A 19656-nucleotide genomic window follows, 5' to 3' on the forward strand; every position below is an offset into this window, starting at 1 on the left:
CTGGGCCATCTCTCCAGCCTCCTAGAGGTGCTTTATATATACTGGATATTTGTTTTGTGTTAAATATATGTATTCCAATTTTTTTTTCACTCCAAATCATGTATAGTCTTTCTTTCTTTCCTTTCTTTCTCTCTCTCTCTCTTTCTTTCTCTCTTTCTACCTTCCTTCTTTCTTTCTTTCTTTCTTTCTTTCTTTCTTTCTTTCTTTCTTTGTTTGTTTTTGTTTTTTGAGACAGGGTTTCACTGTGTAACAGCCCTAGCTGTCCTGGAACTAACTCTTGTAGACCAGGCTGGCCTTGAACTCAGAGAGATCCGCCTGCCTCTGCCTCCCGAGTGCGGGGGTAAAGGCATGTGCCACCACCGCTTGGCTCCTTTTTTTTTTTTAAATGTGTAGCTGAGGCTCGCCTCGAACTCATGATTCTCCTGCCTCTGCCTCCTTCAGCAAATCCTACCACCATGCACCACCACAACCAGCTCTTTCCTTCCTTTTTGAGACAAGGTCTTGTTATGTGGCAAGGCTGTTCTTGAACTCAAGATTCTTTTGCCCTTTCCTCCCAAGTGTTGGGATTATAGGCGGGACCCACCACACCTGACTCTAATTTTAGCTTTGACTCTTAGTTGTATGATCTATTTTGGTTAACGCTAGGCATCCATCCTGGTATCCACTAGCCGTTTGTCTCTGACTCCAGTCCCTGGAAGATAAATTCCCAGGAACCCTGATTTAGTCACCCCCATGCAAAAATATACAATCTTGGCTGGGTGTGGTGGCACAGGCCTTTAATCCCAGCACTTGGGAGGCAGAGGCGGGCAGATCTGTGAGTTCAAGGCCAGCCTGGTCTACAAAGCCGGTTCCAGGACAGCCAGGGTAACACAGAGAAACCCTGTTTCAAACAAACAAACAAAAAAACAAGGATACATATATAGTTGTGCTATAACTGCTTTTATACTTCTGGAACCTGCTGCTGTAGGCATTCAGGACTATTTTGTGGTCACCTTGACTACTTGTTCTTGACAAGAGAACAGCTCCTGCCGCGTCTGTGCAGATGCTCAAGGTTGTCTTGTGGGTTTTACCTTTACAAACCCTCCCCTCGGGGCTGGGAATTTATCTCAGTGGTAGAGTGCTTGCCTAGGAAGTGCAAGGCCCTGGGTTCGGTCCTCAGCCCCGGGGGAAAAAAAAATTCTCTCTTCACCCCCTTTCAGGAAGCAATCTCAACATTGGCTCAGAGATTGTTGTCTCGCTAGCAGCTTTAATAAATTGAACCAATCGTAATCCGGATTGATTTCCCCAGAGGTCATGACCTCCATAACATCTCCCGATGTGAAGGATGGCCTTGAACTTCTGGCCCTCTGCTTCCAGAGTATCTGGGACGCCAGACGCGTGCTATTACATCAGCTTGAGTTCGTTTTTATTACTGTGGTAGGAAAGGTTCAATGTTGACGTCTCGCCTCCTGTTTCTCCCCCAAATGCATATCCAGCTCCTCTAACACCAATTCTGAAAGAGCCCATCCTTTCCTCTTCCCTTGGCATTTTTTTATTTTATTTACTTATTTATTTTTGGTTTTTCGAGACAGGGTTTCTCTGTAGTTTTGGACCAGGCTGGCCTCGAACTCATAGAGCTCTACCTGCCTCTGCCTCCCGAGTGCTGGGATTAAAGGTGTGTGTCACCACTGCCTGGCCAAAACTTTCAGATTTTATTGAATACAGAGATCAGGCCTAGAGGATGTAATTTCATGGTAAAGTGCTTGCCTAGCATGTGTGAAGCACTGTGTTCTGTCTCTATAACAACAAACCACCGAAAAGCCCACCATGAAGACAATCGACATCACAGTGATTTTGGAGTCAGCGAGTTATGAACACGTCACAGTCTAAATCCATCTTGGCATTATTCAATAGCTTTTAGCACAGAGATAAAATTATTCATATATATTTCATGTTCTTGGATGCCATGAAAAATTTAATATTTTTAGTACGTACCGATAACCTTTATTTACCCCATCAGTGATTGAAAACAAATTTAGGCAGATTGAGGGTCTTGGGAAGGTTAAACAAGCATGGCATAAGACTGGCTTTTGTAGGAAAGAAAGGGAACTGGAGGTTTTCGTTCCCTAGGTGATGTGGAAGCGACATGTGGGAGAGGAACAAATGAGAAGAAAGTGTTGCACGGAGAACCATAACGAAAGCCATTGTAGAATAGCCAGGAAATAAAAAAAAAAATCTGTGAGCAAACAACTGACTTTTAGGTATCTTTTGAGTTCCAGTGGGTTTATTATTATTATTTATTTATTTTTTGGGGTTTTTCAAGACAGGGTTTCTCTGTGGCTTTGGAGCCTGTCCTGCTGGAACTAGACCAGACTGGCCTCGAACTCACAGAGATCCACCTGCCTCTGCCTCCCAAGTGCTAGGATTAAAAGTGTGCACTGCCACACCTGGCCTACCTCCTTCCTCCCCTCTTCCCCTTGCTCTTTCTGTCCAAGACACAATATGTGTGTGTGTGTGTGTGTGTGTGTGTGTGTATATATATATATATATATATATATATATATATATATATATATATATATATATTTCTACATTGACCTTGAAGTTTGAAACTTCCTGTCTCAGTCTTCCAACTGTTAGAATTTCAGGTCACTATTACCACAGATAGTTTTTTGCTTTAAGGGGAAAGATTTCATTTTCACCTTCAAATATGCTGTTGGTAAGATTTTTGCATACCTTTTAAGTTAAGAATGTGTGTTGGGATTACACTCAGTACCACATAGAAGGCCCTGGGTTTGTTCCCCAATATTGCCACTCACAAAAAGATTCTATTCGTTCTTTGCTGAGTTATTTTTGAGATAAGGTCTCATATATTCCAAGCTGGTTTTGCACTCAGTGGGAATAATCTTGAACTTCTGATCCTTCTGCCTCCACTTCCAACGTGAATCCCTATGGTGGACTTTATGTTGCACTAGGGGCTGAACCCAATGCTAGGCTAGTACTCTGCCAACCAAGCAAGACATCATGAATTTAGAATTTCATAGCCAGGCAGTGGTGGCACACACCTTTAATCCCAGCACTTGGGAGGCAGAGGCAGGCAGATCTCTGAGTTTGAGGCCAGCTTGGTCTACAAGAGCTAGCTCCAGGACAGGCACCAAAAATTACCAAGAAACTTGTCTTGAAAATCCAAAAAAAAAAAAAAAGAATTTCATCACATTTTACTTCTATATCTGCTGAGATGATCTCTATTTTTTCCTTAGTTTATATGGTATTACGTTTGTGATTTTTATAGAATATTTAAAAAAATTATGTGGATGGTCTTATTCTTTTTTTAAAAAAATATTTATTTACTCATTCATTATGTATACAGTGGTCTGCCTGCATGTGTGCCTTCAGACCAGAAGAGGGCACCAGACCTCATTACAGATGGTTGTGAACCATGTGGTTGCTGGGAATTGAACTCAGGACCTCTGGAAGAGCAGGTAGTGCTCTTAACCTCTGAGCCATCTCTCCAGCCCCGGTATCTTATCCTTGAAAGTTAAATCAAACTTGCATCCTAGACTCAGTGGCACGTAATCATGTCGTATTATTCCTTTTTACAAATTGTTGATTTTGACACGTTTACATTTTGATAAGAATGTATCTAAATTCATATTACTCTAAAAGCTTTAGATTAAAAATAATTTATCTGGATGGATGTTTTGTAAGTCTGTGCACATCTTGGCTCGAGGTCAGACCTATTAAAGGTCCCTGAAACTGGAGGTTTGGACGGTTGTGAGCCACCATGTGGGTACTGAGGATTGAACCTGGGTCCTCTACAAGAGTCCCTAGTGCTTTCCAACTGCTGAATCATCTCCCTAGATTCCTAAACCTTCTTTTACTCTTTTATTATTATTTATTTTATTATTTATTAGATCCCTAAACGTTCTTTTATTTTATTCCTTAATGTCTTTTGGTCTTTGTATTTGAGGAATTTTTGCTTAGTAAAATGAAGTTTTCCTCTTCTGAATTTCTCTGATTGGTATTTACTTTGCACAAATGTTTTGACATCTCCAGGAGTGGGGTCTTCTCTCAGGTTCATGTACTACGCTCTACATTACAACCCGCACCTTGGTTTTTGCCCAGTGCTGCCTCTTTCCCAGTCAGCTGCGCTCCATTCTCGAAGTAGGGAATTAGAGAAGAATCATTCAGATCCAGGGCGTCACAAAGTTGTGTTGACCCGCCTCTCAAGATTCCTCCACTTCTCACAGTCCTTGTCTGGGCTCACACCTCCTCTCCGTTAGGCTGGTTGGTTAAGGAGACTGGTTATAGAGCTGCTTTGCTGAGGTGTCTTTGGAGGTTTAGAAGCCGGTCTTCGGATCAAAGCCCAACCTCTTGCAGGCCAATTCTTCACTGAGACAAAAGAAGGTTGCACTATCTCTCTGGCCATATTATCTCTGCTATTCAACAGAAGGTGTTTCACGCCTTTCTGTCGCGCCTTCTTGGTCTGGTCAGGGCAGGGCTTCCCTGGGAGCAGTACTAAGCAGAACACCCCGCTGAGCCTGCTACTTCCTCTACTGGTTCAGCACTCCAACTTTGGGACAGGGACCCTGGGACTACCGCTGCGGATAGAATGAGGACGATATGCAAATGAACTCAGATTTCTGCCAGCACAGGGCCCAGAGAAAGGTCTTCCCAGCGCTGGTTAACCCCTCGGTAGCGGCTAGAAACCACCGAGTGCATAAGTCCTTACTGCGCGTGCGCGGAACAAGGGCCGGATCTGATCTGGGGATTCTGCGCGGCCCGGTTGCAACCTAGGCGCGGCGTCTCCTTTTGACGCAAGGAACGCGCGGGATTACTTCCGGGGCCGCGCATCTGCAGGTTTTGGTTCCAGCCGCTCTGCTTGGTGTCAGGTGCGGCGGGTGAAGCTGGGCTCTCCGCAGGGACTTCACTCACTTCCGTACCCCTTTTCACCCTCTGCCTACTGTCTGCAGCAAACTGCGTCCCATAAGCCACATCCTCGTTATCCATCATGATGTGACCTGATCCTTTGGTCCTGGCTTGGAAGAAGCACATTTTGGTTGCTGGGACAGATAAGGGACAAGATTAGGATCATCTCAAACAAGCGTGCCCTGACACTTTAGGGATGGAGGACTTTTGGGGCTCTGGGCCTGCAGATAAGCGAAGAGCACAGTCTACTGGCAAGTTGGCTTTGCAGACAAAAAAGGCACGTGGAAGGGTATGGCTGTGAAGGCCGCTGTTGAACTTGTCTAGAGTGGAACGGTTCTGCTGCAGTATTTATAGCCTGTCAATAAAATTTGTAATTCAATATTCTTTGTGACTCGTGCCCCAGATTGGATTTAAGAGGTGGTTAATCAGATGAAGTCATGGCCGGCTGTGTTCCGTGTTTCTGCTTCCCCTCTCGTTATCTTCATCTTCCAGTTGAATTGGGCTTCGGACGATTTACCACTAACTGCTCTTGAGAACTGGAGGGAGGCATGTATTTTTGACTCTTAAGACTATATTCTCGCCCTTAGTAGTTGTGGGGAGTACCTATTGTGTAAGTGACTCTTTTAAGCCCCCCCTTTTTTCCTTGGTGGGAGTTTTGGGGTGGGCAGAGGCACTCATAATCACGGATCTAACTCTTCTACAGCTCCCTTACTGCGTGGATTACAGGTGTGCACCACCATGCTTAAGCTCCTCTGAGCTTTTCCTAAGACTTTGTCCATTAGCCATTTATTTGAAAAATTTGAACTACAGCCAGGTGTGGGTGGCGCATGTCTTTAATCCCAGCTCTTGGGAGAGAGGCTGGTGGACTTGAGTTTGAGGTCAACCTGGTCTAGAAAGCAAGTTTCAGAACAGTCAGGGCTGTTACACACACACACACACAAAACCGTCTCGAAAAAAAATTAATTACAAAAATTTACGTATATATGTGCATTTGAGTGCAGGGCCTGAAGTTGGAGCCTATGGAACTGAAGTTACAGGCAGGTGCTGGGCGTGAACTCGGATTGTCAGCAAAAGCAGTAACTGCTTTTGACCATGTCTCCAACACTGTTCTCCCAGGACAGGATATTTCAATTTGTAGCTGAGGCTGGTTTGATATTCATGGGAATCCTCTTTCAATTGCTGTCCTTACAGGCATGAGCCACCATGTCTGGCTTTTACTCTCTCTTTTTTAATCCTATTGGCTTGTCCTCTAGACCTCGAATCCCATTGCTTGACTGGCGTAACTTGTGGTTCAGTAGTAGCGTTAAGTGATTCTTTTCTGCTCAGACTGCACTCTTTTGTAATCCAGGGATGAGATGGATTAGATCATTAGGTGTTTCTGTGTGCTGAGTGCTTTATGAATAGTCTTTAATTCAAAGTGTAAATATGGGTGCTGTAGAGACGGCTAAGCAGTTAAGAGCCCTGGCTGCTCTTCTAGCAGTCCTGAATTCAGTTCCCAGCAATCACATGGTGACTCACAAACATTTATATTGGGATCTGATGCCCTCTTCTGTCATAGTCATATATGCAGACAGAGCACCTTTGCAGACTGTCCCTTTCCATTAGAAAACTGACACTCTGTAAAGTCATTACTTCTTAAAATTTCAAAGCCTACCAGGCATGGAGGCACATGATTATAACACCAGTACTTATGAGACAGAGCCACAGAGGCCCAGGAATTCAAGGCTGGCCTTGGTTACAAGTTTGAGGCTAACCTGGTCTACATGAGAACATGTATCAAAAACAAAATTTAAAAACCTAACATTTCAAGTCCGAGTAAGATCCCTTCCTTGGTTTGCAATTTAGTAGAAAAATATTACCTTTATTTCGGTGAACAAATACATATGCACACAATAAAATTTAAAAATCAAAGTACAAGAACACCTTTGTACTTAGGTGTTCATAAAAGCTGACTCTGGAATCACTATTTAGACACTTGCTCTGAGTGCCCAGGGACAGCACAGATACCCACGTAGTTTCTATGACTAAGATAGAAAGTTAAAGACAGCTGGATTTCATATTAGGTTGGATCCTATGAAACTATTAAAGTGTGTGTGTGAGAGAGAGATCGAGATCATGACCATGTAGCCCAGAATGGCTGTGCAGGGTAGCCTTCTTGGACTACCTTGAATTCTTCCTCATTTTCATTTTTTTTCTGTGTATGTTTGTGAGAAAGACGTCGTCCTGCCTTGATTTACTTGCCTTTGCCTCCCAATTGCTGGGGTTAAAAAGGCATTCAATACCACAGCAGGGCGGAAACTTTTGTCAGTTGAAGAGTAACAACCTTAAGGTTTACAAAGTTTGGTGGGGCTGTGGAAGATGTTAACCATAGACACTCTGCTGTGATACAACAAAGACACTATCATCCCTAGTGAGTTTCTTGCCTTTGGGATTACTTTGTGGGAAAGAAGAAAGGACACTGGGATTTTGTTGACCAACTGTTACCTCAAAATTCTTGCCACTCTACTTGCCTTATAAACATGACAACATAGGTTTTTGCCTTTTAGGAATAAGCAGGCAGTACCATCCTCCAAAGGCTCAAACAGCACGAAAGGCACTAACTAGGTACGTAAGGATGTGCACAGGATTGGCATTTGGGCCTGTGTAGATAAGATACACACAACTGTCTTGTACTTTCCTGACAAGTACATTTCCTGGCAATGGAGATCCCTCATACTGAAGGCACTGTGCAGCACAGCGCATAAACCCCAGAAACTAGTGTTCGTTATTTGCTTGATCTAGCCTGTGCATTCTGTGGTATTTCAGGGGAAACATCTGCACAGCCTGTATCAGAGAAGCAGAGGGAAGAACTAACAAAAAAGGAGCTTTCTTCAGCTACTGCTTATATGCAGGTAGTCATTTCATTACCTGGTAAGAGGAAGAATGGCTTCATTTGGACAACTCTGGAGAATATAACACTATATATCAAGTATGTCAGCTGAACCAGTCATACTTGTTAAAGAATTGAGTCAAATACAGTCTGAGTTAATTTTATAAGGCAGAGGGACTTCTGTATCCACTGCTTTTAGAAAAGAAAGCATGGTTGTTTAAATATCTCCACATGTTTAATTGAGACACATCCCTGGACACACTACACTTGACTGCTGAAACCATGTCAGTAGAAACCACTGAAGTTTATTGGCGGTCACAATGCTTACACTGTATGCAGCAAACACCCTTACAAGTCTATCCGCAACCTGATCACGCAAGAAAAGATTCACCACACAGTCGCCAGAGGAGAAGGAAAATCAACAGGCTTGTTTGTGAGGGTTGAAGAAAAGAAAAATAAAACCTAATTGATTAATGTCCCATGGGTAAGAGCTGAACTAGAGATGTGTACAACTAGCAGCAACAGTTGTGGAAAAGTACAAGGCATAGCTTTCTCCATTGAATTTTCCTCTGTAGGTTCACTTTTCTTTTTTAATATTCAAAACATTTATTATGTTTTTTATTTTATAAAAATGTATATTTTTCAAGGGAGAATGTTAAATACTTCATGCTAGGTAGACCTTGTTATTAAGAACCCCTCCTCTGTAGTAACTTCCTCCAGTTCATACATTCATGAGTGCAGGGTACATACATAAATATCCACACATACATCCACACACACTGCCTCAAGGGCTGGGGAAGACAAAGTTATGGCCACACACATCAGGCCTCTGGTGGACTCATGCAAATTGCTCAACAAGAGAGCAAATGGCTCAATTCTCCATCGTCTCCCTTACAGAGACCAAGAATCCTAAAACATAAATCCAACTTTTAACAGCAAGAGGCATCTGTCTGAGGATGAGGGTTAGTAAAATGGGAGAAAGGATGGAGATAAGCAGATCAGAAATTTTTATGGAATTATTTGTCACTGCAGGAGGCTGGGGGACCCAGGGCAGCATCCATGGATGGGAGGATGGTGCTCCCCACATGGCTCAGAGTTCCTAATAACAAGGGTTAATACAGCAACAGGAACGCATCATTGGGGATGGGAAAAGGGCATTAAGAAAAAATATACATTTGGAGTTTTTCCTTTTTTGCCTCTCTACACTGTGTCACTAAATATATCTCTGCACTTTCACACATCCTTGTCCAATAAAGCTTCAGGCCACCACAATACACATTTTCTTCACTCGCCACACATAACCCCTCACATCAGCATTGGTGCACTAGACTCTGTAAAAATTTTTCAGTCACACTTGTTTTTAAACTTGAGTCAATATAAACCTTGTTCAAAATGTTATGAAAAAATGTACATGTTTATACAAGGCAGGTTGTGGCAGGACACTGGGCTCTCCCTGCTTGGATGGCCCCAGGAGGGGGCTGGAGTCTCAGATGCTTATATCTTTGTCTCCTCCCACCACCCTTCCCACCCAGTCCCCCAGGAACCAGCAGTGCCCTGCCCCTTAGTGAGTGCACGCACACCCCTGTATTTCCTGGGGAAATAGCTAGTTGACCGTTGCCATTTCCCCCACACCTCTGGAGGAAGGAGCTAGGATCAGTCAGGCCCTCTCCCTTGCAACTGTTCAACCTCTGGACCAGACCAAAGGGACGCTGCTCTGTACAGGTAGAGTCCGAGAGTTGTCAGCTCATCATGTCATTGCTATTCACTCCGTAAGTGGAATTCTTCATTGAATCGTTGACTTCTCGACGGAAAGCTGACAGGTTCTGGGTGAACCTGCAGAGAGAATGCATGGGGTGGGGGGAGGAGGCAGAAATGAGGTCTTTGCCTGAAATGTTTTTTTCCTAGGCATAGAAATAGCTACTGAGAAGCAGAACACGGGAACTGTGTCTAATCAGTTAACTTTAGCCTTAAGACTATTAGGGAAAGGTGGCCTTGTTTATGCTTCTACTTTTTCCTGGCAACTTCACAGCAGGCCAGAGATAGTCAAACCGGAGCTGGGAGGGCCACACTGGGCTCACGGTAGCACCACAGGCAACAATAACTGTGCGACAGGAGATGGGAATTAACCTTAGGAAGCTTAGTGCTAAAAGACCAGGAACATAGAGCATGTTGTACAATATAGAAGCTGCTAACTACAGATGGCTAGTAAGCCAGTCAGACTGTGAGCCGAATCAAACTTAATAATATTTAAATTTGATTCTCCATTAGTCTAATGAATTTTATGTGAAAATATTTTCATTAAAATTAAATAATGAAGATAATCTAGATAATTAATTAAGTTCTTAGAAAACTTCGAAATATATTTGGCATTACCAGGGTACAGGAATCTATCAATCTGTGTCAAGTTTATAAAATGTAATTCAGATTAGGTGATTCTGACAAAAACTTAGCATCTCAGTTCAGGTATGTGTAATCTATATATGGCTCTAAAGATTTAGTAAAATAAAGTTTACATCTCAATTTCAACATATACTGACATAACTTTAGACGTTTTGGGTTAGTTGAGTTACTAACAATACTCGTCATGGAGAAATTCGACACGCAGTTTGCCTCTCTACTAGACAAGCATCGCTTTAGGTAGACCACATGTGGTGAGCAGAGATGTTTATGGAACTGTCCTTGTTTCAATGGTTTGAAAAACAACAGCACTTCTTGGCAAGATCCAGATAGTTACCTGTCTCTGTTTTTCGTCAGAAGATTCCGCTCAATGCCTTCCATCAAATTTTCAAAACACAGATGCATGGCCTGCTGTTTCTCTGGCGGTTGGCTATTGACAATGCTATTTCTTAGGTCAGAAAAATACTGTGGGTCAAGGAGCAAAACAGAAGGTGAGAGAAGGCAGATGAATGTTCTCCAAGGAAGGTAATGTCTACCACAATTCAATTTACATTGTAAAACTCAAGCCCTTGACTCATCACAACCCTGAACTTCTAGATCGATCTCCACTTCCCAAGTGCTGGGGTTGTAAGTGTGTGCTTACAGACCTGGCTTCAGACCCCCTTTCAGGGAAATCTCAGGGCTGAATCTAGAGCTTAGGTCTCAGCTGCTTTGATGTCAGGGACAACTTTCCCCTTTAAAAGGACGAGTCTCACTACTTAAGGAAAGTCTTCCTTCATGTAGTACAGACAATAAAAACTCAGAGATAGATACCAGGGTTTAACTTGAAAACCAGAAAAGCAAAACAGCTAGGCCACTACCGAAGTCTCACCTCTACCAAGGCTGGATGACCTCAGACTAAGCGGCCTAAGCCTCTCTATCCTCTCACTTTATAGTCCCTCTAGTGCTAGGATTAAGGGCGTATGACTCCCCAGTACTGGGATTAAAGTGAAGGCCACCACCACCTGGATCTGTTTCTGTATTGATCTTGTGTAGCCCAGGGTGGCCTTGAGCTCACAGAGATCCATCTGACTCTGCCTCCCAAATCCTGGGATTAAAAGTGTATGTCACCATTGCCTGACCTTCAGTGGCTTTAGCTTTGCCTCTGGTTTTCAGACAAGATTTATCAAAATACAAATAACATACCATTATACCTCCATCCTTTCCATTAGGGGGCACTTGTGGATTTTTTTTTTTTTTAAAAAAAAGACAGGGTCTTATGTATCACAGACTGCCCTCAAACTCACTGTGTAGCTATGAATGACCTTAAACTTTTGACTCTCCTGCCTTCACCCCCCTAATGTTGAGATTATAGGAATAGGCCACCAATCTACTGTGCAGACTTCAAGAGGCAAGTAGGAACAGGACATATTTAGTCAATAGCCCCCTTGCCAACTGACAGCCATGTGAAGACTTATTACTGTATAAACCTCTGGCTGGGAGAAGAGCTGGCTTTCCTACCTTTCTATTATTATTCTGTATGTGTATGTGTCCCGGTGCCCTCAAATAACAGGCAAGTATCAGATTCCTTGGAGATGGAGCTACAAATGGTTGAGTGCTGCCTGATGTGGGGCTGGGAGAACAGCATACACACGCATCACTGAGCATTCTCTGCAGACCCTTTTTCTTTTTGAGCCAGGGTCCTACTATCTGGTTGTCTTGTAACTTGCTGTATAGACCAGGCTGGCCTTGAACTCAGATTATCCTGCCTCTGCCTCCTGAGCACTGGGATTAAATTGTTCACTACTACATCTAACAGCACACACATACTCTCTCTCTTAAGAAGGGGTGGTGGCTGGAGAGATGGTTCAATAGTTAAGAGCACTGGTTGTTCTTCTGGAGGACCTTGGTTTGGTTCCCAGCACCCATATGGCAGTTTACAACCAGGTCCATGGGATCTGATACCCTCTTTTAGCTTCCAAGAGTACCAGGCACAAAAATGGCACATATACATACATGCAGACAAAATACCCATATACATAAAATAAGGAAAGACTGAACTTAGGCTGTCAGGGCTGGTGTAAGTACCGTATCTCCTGAGCCTCTTGCTGGTCTTTGCCTACCTTTTCATTAAGCAGTATCAAGCCAAGTAGAGGTCGAGACATAGACCACTGATTCCTACAGTCTTCAAAGATGATGATGTTCAGCACCGTGGACAGCATCTAGAAGCAAGAGGGCAGAGATCTAGTTAGTGTGCAGCTAGCTACTAGATGTAGGAGGACAGGTTCCAAATAAGCTTTTTCTATGCAGGGTAAACTAGCAAAGTATTTGTGAATTTTCATTTTGGTCTTTTGTTTCAAGGAAAATTTTTATGGTAAAATTTTATTTATATGTGAAGTCTTTCCCTGTTTACTCTGACTTATGGGGAATAGGATGGGGAGAATTTAAGCAAGCAGAAGCTCCCTGTGTATTATTTTCCAAGTACTGGTTTTAGAGAAGGCACTTTCATGACACTTTAAGAGTGTGATTAAATTGTGAATAATTTTACTGCTACTTTTAGAGAATAATAAATTAATAGTGAAACTGGCTTAGACATTATCAGCTTAAACATGTCATACTACTGACCTGATGCTACTTTATTATCTATTTGGCATTATTATTATTTTTCCCCCCTCTCGTTTTTCAAGACAGGGTTTCTCTGTATAACAGTCCTGGCTGTTCTGGAACTTGCTTTGCAGACCAGGTTGAGAGATCTGCTTGCCCCTGTCTCCCAAGTGCTGAGATTGAAGTGGTGGGCCACCGCTGCCCAGTTTGGCATTGTATTTTTTTCAAGTTGCTTTAAAAACTTATAAAACAGGAATAGATACACAGACTGATTTCTCTGTTTGCTAACTCTTTTGCTCTGTATTCTTTGTCAGTGCTGGGGACTGAACCCCAGGCCTTGGGCATCTTAGCCCCGTCTTGCATTTTTTTTGGGGGGGGATTTCTCTGTGTAGCTTTGGTTGTCTTGGAACTTGCTCTGTAGACCAGGCTGGCCATGAACTTACAGAGATCCCCTGCTTCTGAGTGTTGGGATTAAAGCTGTGTGTCACCACCACCTGGCTTTGTCTTGTATTCTTGTTCCTACTTTGCAAAAAGGAGCACATGCTCTAAGAAAGCTAGGTGTAGATAACTCAAGCTCCATTTCCCAGCAGTGAGGGAGAAGAGCAATGTCCATGGAAGTGAGTGCTCATGAGATAGGATCAAAGTGTGGGGTGGGTGACACTCAGATCATTTCTGATGTTTTCCAGATCAAGAAAATTCAAAATCCACTGCCATTTTAAGAATGTGAATATAGTGAGATGTACATTAGTTGCTTGGCCTTCTCTCTCTTGCAGAAGTTCATCCACTGTGCGACATATCACCACTGCCAATTAACCCTCAGGTTCCTTGCCTGCTGGATCATAGCTGGATGCTGCTGCATGATATGCAGAAAGCAGTCACTCTCCCGGTTCAGGGGTGTTGTCCTTTTCTTGGTGCTTCGTGACAGCTGTTTGAAGAGGTATGTCACAATATGGTCCAGGCAGGAACAGCAGCCAGTGCATACCATGGTGTCTGGAAGAAAGATGTAGGAGAGCAGGAATATTGAGCTGGTGATGACTTGGGCAAATAGATTAATACTGGCTGCACTCCCATAAGAGTACTCAGACTGGGACCTCAGCCAAGGTCTCTGTAATACAAATGGCCCAGTTTAACTTTGCAATGGAGTGTAATACATAATAGAAATATTAAATTATTGGTTTAATGTATTTTATTTCACTCAAAAAAATTCCTATTCAACGAGTGCTATATTTGTGCCAAACACTTTGTTAAATGCTTCCCCTACGACAGGGTTTCCTCTGTGTAGTCCTGGCTGTCCTGGAACTAGCTCTGAAGACCAGATTAGCCTCAAACTCAGGGGATCCACCTGCCTCTGCCTAATGGGATTAAGGGCATGGGTCATCACTAATTTACAAGTACTTTATTTAATATATGCTCTTGAGAACTCTAAGAGGTAAGTAAGTGTGGCTTCTGATAACAGAGACACCAGCCTAGAGAGATAAGGAGACTCATCTAAAACCATATTGCTAGAAACAGAAAGAGCTGTAGAACCCAACGGCCTGAAGTATGAGCCAGAGTTACTGGTGGAGGAGGGCATCATTAAATCCAATTTTATATGGTCTGTCAATATTGACCTTGGTTAAAATTGGCTATGTACTGGCCTTTATCTCTAAAGCATCTTGGGGAGGGTCACAGCTTATCTGAGAAACCCAGCAGTGTGTAGGCAGCCTCTCAAGGCAAGGTCTGATACCTTGGGGATGGACTGTCCTAGATATGACTCTGACCTGGAAAGAAGTATGGATGTATCATGGAAGTGGCAGTGAGGTGTGGATAGCTCACAATAATTTTTTTTTTTTTTGAGAGAGGGTTTCTCTGTGTATCAGTCCTAGCTGTCCTGGAACTAGCTCTTGTAAACCAGGCTGGCGTTAAACTCACAAAGATCCGCCTGCCTCTGCCTCCCGAGTGCTGGGATTAAAAGCATGCGCCACTCGGCCCAGTCAACGGTACTTATTTCTTAAAGCCCACAATTTTAGGTTCAGGTTCTGCTCCTCAAACAATGAGAACATTAAAATACAACCAAACAACAGGATGGTAGATAAAATTAACACTTTTAAATTCTCAAATTTATTAAAGGCGTGCACCACCACCACCTGGCTTCACAATATATAATTTAAAAGTCCTTTTTATCATAACTGTTCAGCCTAATACCAAAATGGTTGGACTAGGAGGGAATTTGGGGAAACTATCTGAGCAAACACTTCCATAGCTTCTACTATGCTCAAGAGAGAGTACTAATCCCCTAATGTGCCCAAGGGAACCTTGTCTCATGTGTACACTGTTTCTGCTCATTTTCAGTGTGATCTTATTCCTCTATAACCCTTCTGCACAGGCCAGCAGGAGCTCCTGGTTTCTTCTTGCCTATAAATGCTAGTGCTTGCTGTTCCTGCAACTGTCACAAACCTCCTATCTAGCTTTTACACATATACTTTGATGCCAGGCTTTCCCTGACCTCATCTTCTCATAACCAGGAGCTTACTTATTCTTCCATATTCACCCCTGTCATACTATGTAAGGAGTAATTATGGTGAATATCAGGTATCTGTCTTATCCACCAGATGAAAAACTCTAGAAGGAAAAGGAGTATGTTCTGTCACTGTATCCAGAATGTCCCAAGGTGGCTCTTGTGCCAGAATCAGTAAGCACTTGCTTGATGAGACTACACCATAAGTATCATATTGGGTTGTCAAGGTCAACATTTTACATCAGCAATGTTTTTAGACACTGTAAGTGGCACACACCAGACATCCTAGATCCTTACCAAGTGCAGTAAGTCCTTCAGAAATAGAAGAGAGGATGTACATGATGACATGAGGTTCCAGGCTTGCAATAAAGTTCATATGGTCCTGGGTCAGGACTTCCAGTAGTGAATAGTAAGACTGGCTGAGTTTGGGGTAATCCTGGGCAAAAGAGAAGGAAGAAAATCAGCTGAATTATTTCGTACTTTAGCACAAAGAGAGAAGGTCTTTAACAAAATAGTTCCTTCAGTTGGGAAAACCAAAAGATAGTTATAGCAGAAAGGAATGAGGTTGCAGTTCCTTGTTTGTTTGAGACATGATCTTTCTATATAGCCCTGATTGGCCTGGAACTTGCTATTAATCAGGCTGTTCTTGAACTCAGAGATATCTGCCTTCCTCTTCCTCCTGAGTGTTGGGATTAAAGGCATGAGGTTGTGGTTTCTTAGGAAAAACATTCAGTCATGGTCACAGGCATATAAAACTAACATGATCCGAGCATGATGCTGCCCAGGGAGCTGAGGGCTTACCAGGAGGTCACTGTGAGGAATAGAGAGGAGCAGTTTGATGAAAGTCTGTAGGGCGTTTTCCAACGCATCATCTCCATAGAGACGGAAGACCCCAAAATTGACATAACTTCCACTGAGAGCAGCTTTCAGCATGGAGAAGCAGATGGAGATACCCTTGAGCTTCAAAGCATAGACCTGATCCTTTGGAACCTCCCCTAGTGTCAGGATACGATTGCCTGAGAAAACATTGGGAATATTTATACACCCCTGTTCATAGTACTTTTACTGTAGTCAGGATTCTACTATGTAGTTCTGGCTGGCCTTGAACTCACAGAACTGTGCCTGCCTCTGCCTTTCTGAGTACTGAGATTAAAGGCATTTGTTACCACACGTGGTGTTCATAGATTTTAAGTCATCCCAACCCTCCCATTCTAAAGGCATAGACAAAATATATTTCAGCAGGCCTTTGGTGACATTTGGCAGTCTAATACTTTCGTATAAGAAACACAACACCCCATGGGAGTGCTCTCCTGGCTACTGTCAGTCTAACCTGAGACCACACACAGTTGGATTCACTTCCAGGGACATGCCTCTCTAAAGCACCTACCATACATTGTTATCATCTTGCTGGTTTCTCGGAAAAGTAAGATGCCATTGGGAGATGAGACATCAAACTGGAGTCGTTGAGATCTGAGCAGGAAATATAGAAGGACAAAAAGTCAAAAGTTTTTCTTGGCAGATCAGGTTCTCATTGGTGTCCCACAGGTGACTCAGCACTACTGCTGCAAACTGCTTACTCCACTGAGGGGAGAACCACACTTTTTATTCAGTGATGGTACTTATTTCTTTTCTTTCTTTCTTCTTTTTGTTTTTTGATACAGGGTTTCCCCTGTGTAGCAGTCCTAGCTGTCCTGGAACTAACTAGCTCTTGTAGACCAGGCTGGCCTCGAACTAACAGGGATTCACCTGCCTCTGCCTCCCGAGTGCTGGGATTAAAGGTGTGCGCCAACATGGCTCAGCCAATGGTACTTATTTCTTAAAGCCTGTAATTTTAGGTTCAGGTTCTGCTCTTCAAACAATGAGAACATTAAAATACAACCAAACAACAGGATGGTAGATAAAATTAACACTTTTAAATTCTCAATTTTATTTAAGGTATAGCTTTTATCAGTCATTTGTTGGTACAAATTCACAATCCTTCATTTGCATTCACCCACAGTTTTGGTGGCAAGAGAAGGAGGGGTGCAAGCATTGTTACTACTTTCTAAGAACACTAAGGGACTTGAAGTGCTCTAATACTCAAATATTAGGCAAGGAAGAATACATTTTAATATCTTAGTTGTGGTCCTTGACTGTTCTTGAGGTCAGAATCTTTTTTTGCTGCTCTCTTGGAGAGAAAGGCCTAGAGGTTCTTCTTGACACTCCTGTCTGTTTAATCACAATCAAGACCTACTTGTAAAATAAGTTCTGAATCCACCCATTTCCTACATGCTCTCCATTTCCACTCCTGCCTCTCTACAGTCTGTTCTGCACATGGCAGGTAACTATGGCACCCTTACATGATGTCACCAAAATCACTGACAAAGCTGCATAAAATGTTTAGTAACTTCCTATTGCAGTGCGGATAAGTGCCTGTTCTTCACTACCGCTGTACCATGGTTCCAGGCAAAGGCATCTCTGCCCACAAACTTGACTTCCTTTAAGTCCTCTGCTTACTCACTAGGATCCAGCCACAAGCTCTGCCTCAAATTACAGCAAGCTTGACCTACCTTAGGGTATCTGCACAGTATTAACTGTTTATAACAGCTTTTACCTGGAGTTCTATCAAAATCTTATCATTCAGATCCCATTTTAAATGTCAGCTTCTCAGCTGGGCGGCAGTGGTGCACACCTGTAATCCAAGCACTAGGAAGGTAGAGGCAGGCAGATTTCTGAGTTTGAGGCTAGCCTGGTCTACAAAGTGAGTTCCAGGGCAGTCAAAGCTGTTACACAGAGAATCCCTGTCTCAAAAAATAACACAGCAACAACAACAACAAAAATCTATCAGCTTCTCTGAGAGGTCTTCCTTGACCTCCCTCCTATTCCTTTCAATTCTATTACTTTTTAAAATAGCATTTAATCATTGCTAAAATTCTCTTCTGTACTTTGTACTTGGTGGTGGGGGTAGAGTCTATGCTGCAGCCCAGGCTGGTCTGGTACTGACTATAGCCCAGTCTGACTTTAAATTCATAGTAGTCCATCTGTCCAGCATTTACTCCTTTTTAGTGTCTTTCTTACTATATGCTACATGAGTTGAGGGCAGAGATTCTGTTCATAACAGCTAAGAAGTTGCTTGACAAATACTGGTCATTCTCAGAAACGTATTTTATAAAGAATTAACTCTTGAATGTAGGCTTCATAGGAGGTTATGTCTCCTCTGAGTATTTCATACTTCCTCACTATAGTACTTTTAAAAAAAAATCTTAGGAGAAATTGATGAATACACTCAAACACAAAGCTAAGGCACTAGTTACATTTTTTCTTTTTATTCTAAAATGTAAGACAAATCTAAAATTTGGTGTATTGAAATTTTTTCTTATCTTGCTACAGCTGCAGTTAGGCTAATAAACAACTATTTGTGTGTGTGTACATGTGTGCTTTGCCTATGTGTTTGGTGGCCAAAGGATCGGGATCTTGTTTACATTGTTCTCCACTTATTTTCCCCTCCCCCTCTCTGAGACAGGGTCTCACTATGTAGCTTTGGCTAGTCTTGCTCCTTGAGTGCTGTGACTAAAGGTATGTGCTGCCATGCCTGGTTCCTCCACTATATTTAGAGACAAAGTATTTTACTGAACTTCGGAGCTTAATGTTGTGCCTAGACTGGCTGGCACACCATAAGAATTTGCCTATCTCTGTCCTTTCAGTGTATGGACTATGGATATATAACCACAATTAACTTTTATATGGCTTCTGGGAATACAAACACAGGTCCTCCTGTTTGCACAGCAAACACTTTACCTGCTAAGCCAGCTCCCAAGCCCTTTTCTTGTTTTGAGACAGGAGCTCACTTTGTAGCCTAGGTTAGCCTGAAACATATGACCATCCTCCTTGCTCAGCTTCTTGAGTGTTAGGATAAGTGTGAGTCACTTGCCACCATTAAAAGGTTTAAAGAAAAAAATTAGGAGCTGAAGAGATGGCTCAGCAGTTAAGGAGCATGTACTGTTCTTGTAGAGGACCAGAGTTTGGTTGCCAGTATCGTTATCAGGTGGCTCACCTGATTCCAGGTGGAATGTAATTACATTCCAATTTTAGAGGGAGCCAATGTCTCTGACCTCTGCAGGCACATGTACTCGTGTACATACCCATACATATAATTAAAAATAAAATAAATTCTCAAAAGAAAGATACTCAAAACAGTATATCTTTCAGCCTAGTGGTGGTGGCACATGTCTTTTTAATTCCAGCATTTGGGAGGCAGAGGCAGGCAGATTTCTGTGATTTTGAGTCAGCCTAGTCTACAGAGTGAGTTCTAGGATAGCCAGGGCTGTTACACAAAGAAACTCTGATTTGAAAAAGTGAAAAAACAAAACAAAGTATATCCTTTTTATATATCACTATTCTAAAATATGATGGACAAAGTACC

At 42.6% G+C, this 19656-nt stretch overlaps 1 protein-coding gene across 3 annotated transcripts in view; it reads right to left on the reverse strand.

Annotated features, from left to right (window-relative positions):
* Positions 1-8062: 8062 nt before the first annotated feature.
* Positions 8063-19656, reverse strand: part of Xpo7 (exportin 7) — a 68924-nt gene continuing 57330 nt past the window's right edge. For all 3 annotated transcript variants that reach the window (XM_085698705.2, XM_085698707.2, XM_085698706.2), the window contains exons 22-28: positions 16642-16724; positions 16056-16270; positions 15552-15690; positions 13587-13747; positions 12277-12375; positions 10512-10639; positions 8063-9610 (exon numbers count right to left, since the gene is read on the reverse strand). In XM_085698705.2, coding sequence (XP_085554831.2) covers positions 9517-9610; positions 10512-10639; positions 12277-12375; positions 13587-13747; positions 15552-15690; positions 16056-16270; positions 16642-16724 — 919 coding nt within the window. In that variant the 3' untranslated portion in view covers positions 8063-9516. The remainder of the gene's footprint in view (positions 9611-10511; positions 10640-12276; positions 12376-13586; positions 13748-15551; positions 15691-16055; positions 16271-16641; positions 16725-19656) is intronic.

The sequence above is a fragment of the Myodes glareolus genome, chromosome 12 (assembly GCF_982192425.1).
Source record: "Myodes glareolus chromosome 12, mMyoGla1.1, whole genome shotgun sequence".
Lineage (NCBI taxonomy): Eukaryota > Metazoa > Chordata > Mammalia > Rodentia > Cricetidae > Myodes > Myodes glareolus.